The 14691-nt window shown below is 40.1% G+C and overlaps 1 protein-coding gene across 11 annotated transcripts in view; it reads left to right on the forward strand.

The window, feature by feature from the left end:
• Positions 1–14691, forward strand: part of MBNL2 (muscleblind like splicing regulator 2) — a 161861-nt gene that overhangs the window by 116296 nt on the left and 30874 nt on the right. For 6 of the 11 annotated variants that reach the window (XM_025441062.3, XM_025441060.3, XM_025441064.3 and 3 more), the window contains exons 4-7: positions 835–1035; positions 3797–4060; positions 10269–10322; positions 10981–11134. In XM_025441062.3, the coding sequence (XP_025296847.1) occupies positions 835–1035; positions 3797–4060; positions 10269–10322; positions 10981–11134 (673 nt within the window). The remainder of the gene's footprint in view (positions 1–834; positions 1036–3796; positions 4061–10268; positions 10323–10980; positions 11135–14691) is intronic. The other 5 variants (XM_025441066.3, XM_025441065.3, XM_025441068.3 and 2 more) reach the window with 1 other exon arrangement.

A 14691-nucleotide genomic window follows, 5' to 3' on the forward strand; every position in this document is an offset into this window, starting at 1 on the left:
ATCAAGCCCCTTGTACATTTCTTCTTATCCACGGACAAGGAGTGTAGCAATAGAGAAGTTTAAGTAAGGTACAGTATGCCGTTATCACTGCTGCATTGATTTTGACCTAGAAAACCAAAGCAACTTTTAGTGACCAGTTGAAAAATTGGCCAATTGAAAAGTTTATGCTCTTCCATCTAACCTCTTAGGAAGGGGTTGGATCTAGACATGGTTGTGCTGGACATGAAATAGCAGGTCTCTATGAACATTGCCTATGAACATGGGCACATGCATGCTCATAACAGACTATGAGAATGGAACATGCTGGGGAGTCTGAGCAAATATAGGCCCAAATAATCCCTGCTTTCTGAGAACATACAAACTCGATCAACTGGAAAATCAGACGCTTTTCAAGATTTTTCTTTATTCATCTCCTTTTTGAGATCCATGGAGGAGAAATCCAAGATGATGAGTCAGTATTCCATAGGTTTTACTCTCTTACTAACATTCAGTGTTTGGAATGATGAGCAATTACATTGACAATTATTATCTTCTTTTCTTGAGAACACCTTCATCGAAATAAAAGTCTCACCTGCTTGCTGTAATCAGGTTTCTATGACATTCTCACATGGTTTTGGGTATGGGTTTAGGAAGAGATGATCTATATGGATTTCATTTTTATTAAGCAAAACAAAACAGGGAAATTTAATGAACTTTCACAGATAGTGATTTATGCAACTGACACAAAGAATCTTATCAATGATGAGTGGGTTTTGCTCAAATGACACTTGCTGGTGATTTTTTTAAAGTTTTATTCTAAAGAAATCTTTGTCCTGTGTTGTTTTCCCTTAACAGCCCACTTTTCCTGTAGGTCCCGCCATAGGGACAAATACGGCGATTAGCTTTGCTCCTTACTTAGCACCTGTCACCCCTGGAGTTGGGTTAGTCCCAACGGAAATTCTACCCACCACACCTGTTCTTGTTCCCGGAAGTCCACCCGTCACTGTCCCGGGCTCAACTGCAACTCAGAAACTTCTCAGGACTGACAAACTGGAGGTACTTCAATTATATTTGTGGTTTGAGATGCATTTGCGGTAGAAGTGTAATTATTTGTAAGTGAGCACTTGTAAGATATTAATTCAGTCTTGCAAAACAGCCATGCACACACACGCACACACACATACACTTCACCTAAAAGCCATGCATTTGTAATTCTATGGTTTCAATTTAAGGCAAAGTATAAAGGAAATTAGTCTGTAGGAAAAAAATTAGCTTAGTACAAACAAAATTCACCCGGGGGAATGTGTGTTCAGGGGCAAAATATTTAACAACCAGTAGAACTACGAATCAGTCATGGCTCCTGAAGTCCTTCCACTGTGCTCGGCGTTAACCTTTGATGGATCTTGGAAAGGTCTGAGAATGAACAAGTGAGAAGTCCAGCAGTCAGGGCAATGGGGGACACTTCGGGACAGGGGTAGGAGTTAAGTAGAACTGACTATTGACCACTTGGTAGGATTATATTTCAATATTTTAAGAACTAGAATGGTTATGTTGGTATGTTCCAGAATATCAGCCCTGATAGTATTGTTGACAAACAGGGGAACTGGAAGCTGGGCAAATTATTTATCAGTGACCATATTTTATTTAACTTAAGTTCAAGTGTTCTATAAAAGTCAAGAAAACACACTCATATATTTACAGAACATAATTCATAAGTCATGAGTCAAGCCAACCCTGACGGGGTAACGTTTCTCTTTAATCAGAATTAAAGGATTTATCTTAACTACTATATCCTGTGATATTTAATAGAGCATTTTATACAGGTGTGTAAAGATTCTGATAGCTTTTTCAATGATCTCCTTTAATTCCATTACCCATTAAAGTTGTTAGGTGATGTATGTATGGTCAGGATGTACACTGTGCTTTATGTTGGATCATTGGAGAATATCCTTTCAATGTGCATTTGTTTAAATATTTACCCAATAAAAAATTTATAAAAATGTTTACCTGATAAATATTGAAGGCAATAAAATGTTGCTACCTAATATCAGCTTCAATCTGGAGTATATGGATCCCAAAATGAGACGACTATAGAATCTAACAGTTAAAGCCTAACAGCCTGCCCATGTGAATGTAGAACAGACCTTTTCTGGTCAGGGGAAAGTGTTTGGGGCTCCACCTGCTGGACCCGTGGAGCTTTAGTGTTCAGTTTTTGAGTGTCTGGTTTAGAAAACAAATTAAATCAAGCTGAGTTGGGAACAAATCGTCCTCCCCAACAGGACTAGTAGATATTGAAAAATAATTTACAGAGACTTCAGCAGGGCAGCTTCCAGTTCATTTCAAACCAGGAATGAAGTCGGCAGCACACAGAGACCCTTGGTAAATGCTTGATGGCTGGTCTGCACCTCTGATGTAGTCTCAGACCAGAGGATTCCATTTAGAGAGGAAGGCTTACTCAGAATTGATGGGAACGTCTGAGTAATTTTTATTTTGTACATTTTACAAACTAAAGATGGAATACTGGCTTATATCCAAAAACAGGAGGAAACAACGAGCAATTTTGTGACTTATCTGTATATCCTTCAAACAAACCCTCTTGGCCACTGGTCAGTGAAACTATTTTGCAAGCTCCTTTGGCTTTCACAAGCCTTGACTGTCACTTCAGTGACCGTTCATAGAACATCACTGATGGTTGGGATGCCCAGCACCACTTAAATATATTGACTTTGGAATTAGAGCTTCAAAGGAAAATAACTTACAATTTTACTAGTAATTCTGCCCTGCTAATGATACAAGTATTATATCTATATATTATTCATGTCATCTTATGTTATTGATATTCAGGGCAGAATTAAGAATACTCTTTAAATTTTCTTTATATAGTAAACTTTTGATCCACCAGAATTCTTAGAGGATGGAGCATTCTAGTTACTCCAGACCTAAGGATAACTGAGGACTAAAAAAAGCAACAGCAACACATCGGCACTTCAAACTCTATTTCCACTTCACTCCACTTATTTCTCTCTATCTCTTCCCATATTTCTCTCCTTTTTATCTTTCTGTCTGTGCTGTCATAAGTAATAATATAGTGACCCGAAATGCAAGTTCCAATGCCTTAGATGTAGTAGTTCTGACTTAACATACTAAGCATAAGTTATCTTTGTGGAGTGAGGGGTCCTAGGGGAAAACAGGAGTGTTCAGATTCACCCCACCCACTTCCCATCCTCCAACGAGGAGGAACAAGTTTATTTCCCCCAATTCTTTCTGGAGTTGTACAGCTTGGCCCTGGGGGCTTGAACTGTGATGATACCATCCCTCCGTGCAAAACAAACGAACAAACAAAAACAAAACTTAGGGCATCCCAGAGTTGTCAGGGGAGGAGACAATCTGGATTTGCATTTAGGTGTCCAAATTATATACTCGCATATAGGTTCATATACACATAGATCGTGTCCTCATTGTTGTATCTGAAACAGGTACAGAGATATGCACACCAGCCACAGATAAAGGGAGGCTTTGTTGATTTTCATGTCAGCTCGACTGCAGACTTTGACTTAGTCTTCTCAACACAGAGTCTCACTCCAGAAAAGAGGGCGCAGCAAAACTCACATTAGCCTGCCAGGGATTCTGGTTGAGTTCTGGACAATATCACATCTTTATGGAAAGGGCCCAAAAGCCACCACGACAAGGAAGGAAAAGCACTTACTCCTTTCTGTGCTTTTGTGTTAGCATAAAAGGCTGCGCCTGCGGAGGCAGCTGCAGGCGCCCATCAGGCTTTCTCGTGCATCGTCCGCTCTTCTTCTCCCCCGTGTCCTAGGTATGCAGGGAGTTCCAGCGAGGAAACTGTGCCCGGGGGGAGACCGACTGCCGCTTTGCACACCCCGCAGACAGCACCATGATCGACACAAACGACAACACCGTAACCGTTTGTATGGATTACATAAAGGGGCGTTGCATGAGGGAGAAATGCAAATATTTTCACCCTCCTGCACACTTGCAGGCCAAAATCAAAGCTGCGCAGCACCAAGCCAACCAAGCGGCGGTGGCCGCCCAGGCAGCCGCGGCCGCGGCCACAGTCATGGTAAGTGGGGCGCGCCCGCCGCGCACCTTCCTCCGCCCGGGCCCGGGGAGCCGCGGGCGCCCCGCGGGATCCAGACGCTGCCCCAGCAGGCGGGAACTAGGGAAGGCTGCCATTCCTGCTGCTCCGCTGCCTAAGTTCTGTTGTCGTTCGCCCCGTTTTGTTTGGTTCGGTTTGGTTCCCCCCCCTCCTTCCCTTCTGCAGCACAATAGGTAAATCCCTGAGGCGCAGGGACACCCCGCCCCTCGCCCCTCGCTCCTCCTCCCCCTCCTCCTCCTCCTCCTCCTCCTCCTCCTCCTCCTCCTCCTCCTCCTCCTCCTCCTCCTCCTTCTCCGCCTCCTCCGCCTCCTCCTCCGAGCTGTCCACCGGGAGCCCGGCGCCCCCGCGCCCAGGCCTGGGGGAATAAATGCAGCCGAGCCCTGCTGCTGAGAGCCCGGGGCAGGGGCGCCTCGGGGCGCAGCCCCCAAGCTCAGAGGCTGGCGACAGGGACCCGTCCCTCCCCACCCCTGCTCCTCCCACTCTCCTTCCAACTTTCTCCCTCTAAATGAACTTGTGTGCAGAACATCAAGCCATGAAACGGATGGAAGCGGAGCTGTCCTGACCGGTGCCTTAAACCGGGGAGGGGGGGGGGCTGTAACCCAGCCTGGAGTCCCTGAGTCACTGCAGTGTCGCTTAGAGACCACCTGCCGCCGCCTGCCCCTACTCCTCTTCCCGCTCTTGCTCCTCCTCCCCCTCCTCTCCTCCTCTATCCTCCTGCTGCTCCTCCTCCTCTTGCTCCTCTCCCTCCTCTTCTTCCTTATCCCTGGGGAGCCTGTTTCCAGCTCCAGACTCTCAGGCCCCCCACCCCAGACCTTGGCGATCAGAATTCTGATTTTAAAATATCCTCAGGTGTTATGTATGCACATTAACAGTCCGCAAGCACCTGCCTACAACCCTGGTTTCTCAAACTTGGCTGTATTTTGGAATTACCTGAAGGGTCTCAAAAGGTTCCAACGTCAGCCCCCTTCCTCCAAAATTTCTTATTTAATTGGTCTGGGTGTGGCCGGGGCAGTGGCCTTTTTTTGGAAGCTCTCCTGGGATTCCCACGTGCAGCACAGTTTGAGAACCATCACACTAGGTAGTAGAAATTGCTAATTAATTTGCTTTAACATGAGATCTCTGGCTTATCAGGAACCTGTTATAATATATAGTAGACACTGTGCATTCATCCATTCATTCGTTTACTGATTCATTCAAAACATGTAATGAGACCTGCCATGCATCAGGCACACTTGCTAGATGGTATACAGAAACTAAGCAGGTTTTCTTGCCCTAACTGCTGTGTTGATCGTTAGGTATGGAGCACACATTTTTGCCATTGCACTGGCATGGAAACCCAGGTACCCAGATACCCATCATACCTGGGTACCAAGGATATCCCGCAAGGCTAGTCCGGATTCTGGCTACAAGAGACAAAAACCCAACGGAAATGGTTTATATTAAAAATTTGGACTTCGTGTGGTGCCCTCCAAAGGGAAAAGAAGTCCAAAAGATGGTAAGGGTGTCCGGATTCAGAAACTGAAAAACCAGTAGGGTTCTCTTGTTTTTCTCTTTTCTGCTTCTCTTGGCATATCAGCTCTATCTTCTAAGACTAGGTTCTCCAATGCAACATTGACCACGAATCTGAACATCTTTGGATACACATTCTTATGTCTTTTGACAAGAGAGAAAACAGCATCTTCTACATTGGTTCTAATTCTACAAGAAACAAACAAACTAAATAATTAAAGGTCATTCTGGTGGCTCTCCTCATGGTTAGAATAACAGCACGCTATGATTGGCTCAGCCTAGGTCACAATAGCCATCTCTGGCCACAGGGGTATGAGATGAGGTCCTGGGAGTATGAAAAAAATTAGCCCCTACACCTCAAATACCTGTTGACACAACAAACCACTGGTACTAATCGTGACCTGGGACCTGAGCCCTGAATTTATCTGAGCTTTGATTGTATCTGCCTGTTTATGAGAAGTGCCAACTCTAACATCCATGATCAATATGTACCTCAGTCATCGAAGGAACAATGCACATGGTATATGTCCATGGTGGGTGACCTGGGTTGATAGGGATAAGAGAAAAAATGGCCACTGACACAAACACCTCATTCCTTAAGAGGAATTTTAAAATCAAGACTGTGGGGGCACTTACTGGCTCAGATGGTTCAGCATCTGCCTTTGGCTCAGGTCATGATCCAGGAGTTCTGGGACCCAGCCCCTCATTGGGCTCCCTGCTCAGCAGGAGTGTGCTTCTCCTTCTCACTCTGTGCACACACTCACTCTATCTCCCTCTCTCTCAAATAAGTAAATGAAATCTTTAAAAACAATAAAAATAAATCAAATCAAGACTGTACTCCTCTGTATGCCCTGCTGCGTGCCCTTCTGCTCATTTTCACATCATACCCATCAAGATGCGTAGAGGTTATTACCGTGGATGTCAGTATATTTAGTTACCATAGTTCCCTGGATTGTTATACTGTGCCCAAATTTGGAGTTCTGATATTTCAGGGAATCTTGCAACATCGTCAAAGACAACCCAAAGGAATACAGTTTCAGAACAAAAGCCAGCTTCTTTCTGACAATGACATGAAAATTATTGAATCTGTCATGTCTTTTTAGTTGAAGTGAGAGGCTTATTTGAACCAGCCTAGATGCAGTTGGATAAAGTCAAAGTATTCTTACTCTAGTGGCAAGATTACTCAGTACACTGAAAAAAAAAAAAACCTCTTATTTTATTTCCTTACTTAAAAGAACAAATGGGAGTGATGGTTGCAGTCAGAAGATATCAGTATTCCATTCACCTGGGTTCCATATCCCAACACAAAGAATTTCTGTAGTGCAATTTGTATTATTGTCCAGGGATTTCCTCTTCTTTTGACTAATTGGACCCTGAAAATGCACTTAAAGCTTTGATTCCAGAAAAGGAGACATTTATTTCTTTTAGAGCCTGATTCTTTTACAATACATCTTAAAATGTGAGCATCATCCTCACCAGATTTTTTTTAATGTGAAAATAAGCCAGACAGAGCTTCTCTTTGGTAATTTTCACACAAAGGGTATCTGATCTTCAAGCGAGCAATCTTTCTTTACACACTACAAAATGGGGCTACACAGGAGATTCCTGTTTTGTAAAAGGAAACAGGACCAGCTGCCATCAGCTTGATAAGTTTCAGTTGTCCAAGAAAAAACATAAAGGAACTTTGAATTCCATCCTATTTGTCCACGTCCCTTTATTCCAGATTAAAATGGCAGCTCTGATTATTGTCCAGTTTTTCTGACTTCTCAGATTTTTGGTCCTTGCCTGTAATGCCTGGCATGGGCACTTGGTTTGCACGCCTTGACTTGCAGTTGGATTGTTCTTTGATCCAGAGAAAAGAAAACCTGGCCGGATGTACACAAACCTGCAGGTGGGCCCAGAGAGTGCAGAGGATCCAAAATGTTGGTGAGGCCAGCAAGAATGGATGCCAAGTGTCCAACATAGAGTAAACGCTCAACTAAAGAGAACCTCTTTCTCTGCTTAGATGCCTAAGGAAACTCCCAAGACCCACCAGGCCCCGTGATCTCTAAGGTCTAGTCTGGGCCTGAAGACCTTTCAATGTAGCTAAACATATGTCGGCAATTGTATCCTCTAAAACAAAATATCTGTATACTACAAGTTCATACTATAATATGATTATTAATCCACACAGATTTTCAAAAAAATACATTCTACACATGTGCCTCAAAGCATGAGGTGAGCAAGATACTTATAGGTATGCTCAACCCTCCAAAACCTTAGCGTTTCCTTGAAAAGACATGACAGTTGCATCTAGTAAAGATAACCCACAGTATGCAGTGGGGGAAAAAGGAGTTGCTCTTGCCGTCCAGCATATTTGAGAGCTCTCAGTTTCTTCAGTTCCTAGATTATTCTAATTTCTATGGATGCTAAGTTTCATCAGTCTAAGATCAGAAAAAAAAAAAAGAATATTAACCTTCCAGGTGATGATGATCCTAGGGAGAAATATTTAATATTTCCTTTTCTACTTGGAGAGTTCATTAAATGTTGCTTTGTTAAATTGAAATTTTGTTCATAAGGACCAGCCTTTGGAGACATAATCACTCTTCCAGTTAGCGCAGCAGACAAAATCAACCCAACAGTAGATTTGCTCTGGAACAGTAGATTTGCTCTGGAACTCCCAAAGACTGGAAGGGTGACGAGAACTGAGTCCAGAAGGTTGAGGCCAAAATGATTCTGGGTTTGTGTTCTCCGTGTACTCTGGGAGAACAGGCTACGCAGTCTTACATAGTTGGCACAGATTAAACTTAAAGAAATGCATTAATTTTGCAATCTAAAAACTCTACGGCAACCAAAGATTTTAAAGTAACGTGGTGTCATGGAAGTTACATAATGGGGGACTTCTATCTATCTGAAGGAAGAATATTCAGCACAAAGAAGCTTTCTTGTTGTGGAACTCTCTGGGTTTTAAAAATGTTGGAGTTCTACTTTCAGAACACTGATTTTGTATTATTTGATGGCCTCTATCAAGACTGCCTTCCAAAACATTGCGCTCCTGGTCATTCTAAATCTCTTCTCTGCCTTTAATCCTTTCCCTACCTACTTTATTTCTACCCAACCCCCCCCCCATCTTTACTTGACCACCTGTCATCTCTATACCTTTGATCCTGAATCATCAAATGATGATGAAAAGCCCTTTATTTGCAAAGGAAAACATCTTAATTTTTTCCCATTTTGAGAGTTTAGTACTTAGCCCGTTTTATTTCAAATGCCGTAGTTCTATCAGAACTTTAGAATATCACATTTTGTATTGATTATACAAACCTTGGGGATTTACCTATTGTGCTACACATAGAAAAGGGGTATTTCATTTTTTATTTGCATTGGAGTTATTCCTTTGTTTTGTTTTGTTTTGTTTTTTTTTTCACAGAATTCCATCATAGAAATTTTCCATCTTTTACAGCAATTATTAAGGATTAGGAAAATTTTCTCATTGCGGTCTAAATCAATCAATATTTGTTATTATTTCAGCTGTTTAAATAAGACTATCTGCCCCAAAGTATGGTTATAAGTTAAAAATATTATTTTACGTCTAATATTTCAAGCAGTCCTTTGCTATTTTTTATTTTTTAGCTGTTTGCTATTTTTAGCTGTTTTACTCATTCTAGGAGAGAATTCCACTTCTCATTAACTGGGTTGGTCATTGATTATAACAAAAAGTACACACAGAATTATTAAAAATATAAATTACTCTGATAGCTGAGAATACTAAATACCTTTTTAAAGGGTATTTTCTTAGCATAACCCGGTAAGTTGTTTGAGATGAATTGAATTATAATTTCAAATGTAGTGGAAAACATAGAATGGATGATAAGTTAGTCTTTAGAAACAGAACAATGGACTGAGTGTGGGAAATTTGAGAATCTTACTATTCAAATTCAAAACTTCTTAAGTTTGGAACCTGATCCCGCATTACCAGTTTCACACTAGCAGACTGAAGAGAAGAATTGAGACAATTATCCACATGATTCAGACAAAAAATTAAGATCCAAACCCAAACAGTTTTGCTTCAGTAATCTTGTGTTTGAATATTTTTTTGCCTGAATTTTTTGTCTCAGTTTGCCACTTCATTTTGTTAGGCTAGATCTTTACTAAAAAATTACTTTTTATAAAAGTCGAAGATTATATATATATGTATATATATAATTGTTTTTTTTTGCCTTGGATCTTATACTTAGTGCATTCGTTATTTTACATTCGAAAACTAACTTATCAGAAGTTCTTCAGCCCTACGGCCCTTGAAAGTTCTGCATTTTTTTTCTGAAGCAATATAAAAAATGCTGATGGTGTGTATGCAAGCTGCTGTTTTAATTAACTTTCCTGAATTTCAAACATCTATATTTTACTCTCTTATATGCTTTTAACTAAGGTATAGTAGATGCATTTTTGCTTCAATACTAATTTAAGGTGTAATATTCATTTCTTTAGAGAACATTTTTGTTGTTGTGCATGCCTAGTGTTTTGTACGTTGTATATTGCATTCAGAATATTTTTTTCCTTCTCACCTATCCACAATGCAATGCCGTTCCCATGATGCACCTCTGCTTGCTGTTTACCTGTATGTTAATTCGCTTGAATCCCATTGGCCCACTGCCATCATGTGCTCGCTGCCTGTTATTAAAAGACTCAGTCGACTGCCAAAGCAATGAAGCGACCTCTCGAAGCATCTGTAGACCTGGTACTTTGACCTTTCACCTTTCGCTTTGCATGTAGCTTTTCAGAGAACCATCTGAGATTTGTATTACTTGTAAAATTGGTTGCAAACAATCATTATTATTAATGAATGGAGAAAATCCGATAAGGTGTTTAGCCATCTCATTTTCATACGTAATATGTGAAATAAATTAATCCTAACAAATTTTAATACCTTTTCCAAAAAAGTGAAGCAAATTTAAACTTCTTGCCTCGGAAAGTGCTCATTATAATTCTTATTAACCTTTAAATCCAAGAAATTGCCGTTTAGTTAACGAAGAGAATAGGTATTAATAATAACACAAACGCTTCTTTCCCCTGTTAGAATAATTTAACTCATTTTAAAAGCTGGAGCCTTTTTTTTTTTTTTAATTTTTAATTATTTATTTATTTTTGGTGTTGCTTGATAGTTTTTCTTTTCCTTAGTTGAGATGCTACCGTTTTGGGTTACAGAAATCATGCTTTCGCTCTCAATAACAAATTCTCACTCATTCGACATTGCCCGCTCTTTAAATTAAGGTGCATGGCAGAGGCATCTCCTTAGCTGTCATTTTGAAACAGAATGTTGTAGTTGACGATCTCTGTGGACACCGGAGGTGTGGTTACTTTGAGTTATACATGTCTTCTCCAATTCTTTATTATAGGCCTTTCCTCCTGGTGCTCTTCATCCTTTACCAAAGAGACAAGCACTTGAAAAAAGCAACGGTGCCAGCACGGTCTTCAATCCCAGCGTCTTGCACTACCAGCAGGCTCTAACCAGCGCACAGCTACAGCAGCACGCGGCGTTTATTCCAACAGGTATGTGCCCTGACAGTTCCAAGTCCTGTGTCCGTGTGCCCTTCGGTCATGTGCTTTCTTCTCATTCCTCTCAGCTGTTCGGTGGCATCTAGTTTGCTTGTAAAGGTACAGTCCAGACAAGCCTGAGACTCATCATTGTCCTAGCTATCGAGATGTAGTTACTTTGCTTGGAATGATAGCTAAATGACTGCTAGGATTCTAAAGCCAAATATTTTATAGTTAAGTGATAGCCGGAACCCATGAGAAGCAGAGAGATCTCAGTTAGGCCTTTTGGTTTCTTGTAGTTACACATGCCGTGTAAGACTGTTTATGTCAATGAGACCTTTTTATGTGTGACAATTGAAATTTGTCATTAACCCTGAATGACCTAAAAAGTAGCAATTCCAGTAAATACTAACCTTTTTTTTCTGTTCCTATTCAGAGCACTAAAAACAAAACAAAACAAAACAAGGCTATTCAAGTAAAGCAATCCTCCACTCATATTTTACATTCATTCTATCTCTTTTGCCATCCTTCTCAACTTCACCAAGTGCACAAATAGATAGAGCTCTTATCCTGATTTCTAAGCCAATGCCTGATAATAGTAGCTGCTAAGGTCCATTAACTGTATCATTCCACTAAGAGATGAATTCTGTTAGTCACAGAATCTTGAAGCGTAAAGGATTCTTCGTGATCTCCTCATCCAGGCAATTGTTTTACAGATGACAAAACTGAGGCCCCCTAAATGGGAGGTGACTTCCCAAGGTGGCACAGCTAATGACACAAAAACCCACTACCTAGTTTCCCTGTGACCAGCCCAACATACCATGACACGACACCACCCAGCTTCCACATGTGGAGTCACAGGGTTCTCCCTTAGAGCTTGGCAGACATAAAACACCAGATCAAAATGAAGAAACAGAAGTGTGATCCATAGCAACCATCCCCCTTTTTTTCACCCACCTCCCTGACCACAGACCTACAAACACAATATAGGAACATAGAATCACCTTAAATGGATCACGGTTTTGACTTTTTGTTCTGCATTAGAAGCAGGGATAATATCCTCAAAATAAATAAGATTTCCTAGGGTAAAAAAAAAAAAAAAAAAAAAAAAAAAAAGAACCAGAGAGTGACTTAGGCTTTCATGAAGAAATTGTCCATTTAGGGCTTAGTTTTGAGGTCAAAGTTTTCATCCCATGAGAGTGACTTGAAGGTTTATATAGATATACAACAATTTTGACAAAAAGAGCTTGTTGGTCCTAATCTACATGATTGGACTTTTCAGGCTTGTTATTTATTTAAATCCTGTAGCATATTAGGCATTAATGTAGGAGGGAGGAGAAGAAATATTTCTATGGTATTCTTTGTATAAAAGCTACACTTTGAAAAAAACTATCAACCTGTTGACAATATTAATTATAATAAAAATATAAATTATGTAAGCAAAATGGTTCTTAGTGTTTAGTTTTCATATTTCACTTCTACTCTTCTCTTAAGAAGACTTACAGACCTATAGAGTAAGTCTTTACATGAGTATTTATTGGGGCTTCCCTGCTATTATATTACAACTTCAGCTGGTGACATTTCAGTTCAGATGTAGCCCAGCAGTACTTGTACTCGTAATCCACTAGATATAACATCTTTGTAAAATTTGTAGAATAATTACTCGTAGGTAAACTTACCTCGAGGTCTTCTAGGATTTCTTTAAATATTTTATAGACCTCATCGCTAGATAGTTTAGGAGAAAAAATTAGGGAGGAATGTACCAAGGGGTAAAACATAAAATGACAAGTCTGTTTCTGGAGACTGGGTAATAATTTCACTACAATTTCCTGGGAATGCTTTGAAACCCTGGAACTAAGTCGTGTGAAAGTCTGAAGGCCTCTACCTTGTATTTAACACTTCAATCCAATAATGAGTGCTCTGTTAAATCACTGAAAGAATCCTCATTTAAAAATATTTCACCTGGAAACCATTTAAAGACTTCCAAAGCAAGAATGGATAACATCCCTTCTACAATGACTGATTATTTGTTGATGAATCCATTGTATCGAGGACAGATAGGCTGTACTGGCTGCGGTGGTTGTGCACTTCTGCCCCCTGCTGGATTCTTTAAAAACTGTCCAAGTGTGTCCAGCAACCCTCAATTGTGTGGACTTTGGGAGCCCAAAAGTGGGTCCTAGCCCACTTAATTCGGTGAATTACAAGAGTTTCCATCTGTAACATGATATCAATATCATAGTGAAAAACTATGTGGCTCTCATGCTCTGAAATGGTATTTTAACTTCTAAGAAGTTTTCACATGTTTTCCTTAAATGATGAAAGAAAATAATTCAATCAAAAGGAAGTTAGCATAATCTTTCCCCCACTTAAATGCATAGCAGAAATCTCAGTGTTTATTTTGGCTCTAGTTTTTATTTCAGGCTTTCTTTCTCATAAACCACATTTTCAACTCAATTTTAAAATGGTAATGATAATCATTGTTAATCACTGTTGTCTTAAATCTCTGCAAATTAAGTGATGATGTTCAAAAATAATTTTTGTGACTTGGTAGATGGTGGGCCCATTATTTTAAAATGGACAGATTTTGATTTTTCTATAAATACCTTATATCAATTATCATATATATGAAACACAAAGCATCTCATGTTCTCCTGGAGGTTACCCTTCACTGAAAGTCCATTCATAGTGAAATTTTGGGCGTTTTTTTTTTTTTTTTTAAATCCCTCATTTTTATTTCTTTTTTTTTCCCCACTGAGGTACAGTTGTCCCATAACATATTAGTTGCAGGTATACGATATAAGGGATCAATATTTGTAGGCACTGTGGCTTGACCATCACAGTAAGTCTACCTACCATCTGTTACCCACAGTGAAGTTTTTGATAGCTTATGAAAACTCCCCCATTGACACAATGTGAATTTGGATTTTAGGAATTCTGTCTCCAGGCTGTGGAGATAGTAACATAAAACATTGTGCAAAAAGGGGGATTCTTCTCCAAAACCATGCTAATATAATTATCACCTTGTTGATGCCCTAGCACATTTGTAGTGGGTGAGACTTTTCCTTTTCTCTCTCTTTTTTTTTTTTTTTTGATAGGGATTATTTTAATCTAGGAGTTATACTATTTCTTTGATACTTTAGGCAAGCAGAAACCACATACACTTACAAAACTAGCAGGGTAATAATTCTCGGCATCTCTCTGACAGGTTTATTGTGAGTTACACTGTAAGTGTTCTTATAGGCATTGTCTCTTTAGTCTTCAAGATTGGTCTGCCAGTGGCAGGCATAATTATTTGCATTTTGCAGGTGGAAAAACTGAGGCTGTGTGTCTGTGCTACAAAGTGGAATATGTAACTCATGAAATTATCCAGAGAATCCTGACTCATAGATTCTAGAATTGAAAAACTTATGCAGTGGAAGCAGGGAACGGTTGAGAAATCTTTGTTGATAGAATTAGTGCCTTAGTGAAATGCTTCAGCCGATCAGAACAAAACGACCCACCAACTCCCTCTTTTATTTATTTCATTATATTGGGTGTGCAGAATAAGTAGAACAGGAAAAGCACTGGCATAA

The sequence above is a fragment of the Canis lupus genome, chromosome 22 (genome assembly GCF_003254725.2).
Source record: "Canis lupus dingo isolate Sandy chromosome 22, ASM325472v2, whole genome shotgun sequence".
In the NCBI taxonomy this organism is placed as follows: domain Eukaryota; kingdom Metazoa; phylum Chordata; class Mammalia; order Carnivora; family Canidae; genus Canis; species Canis lupus.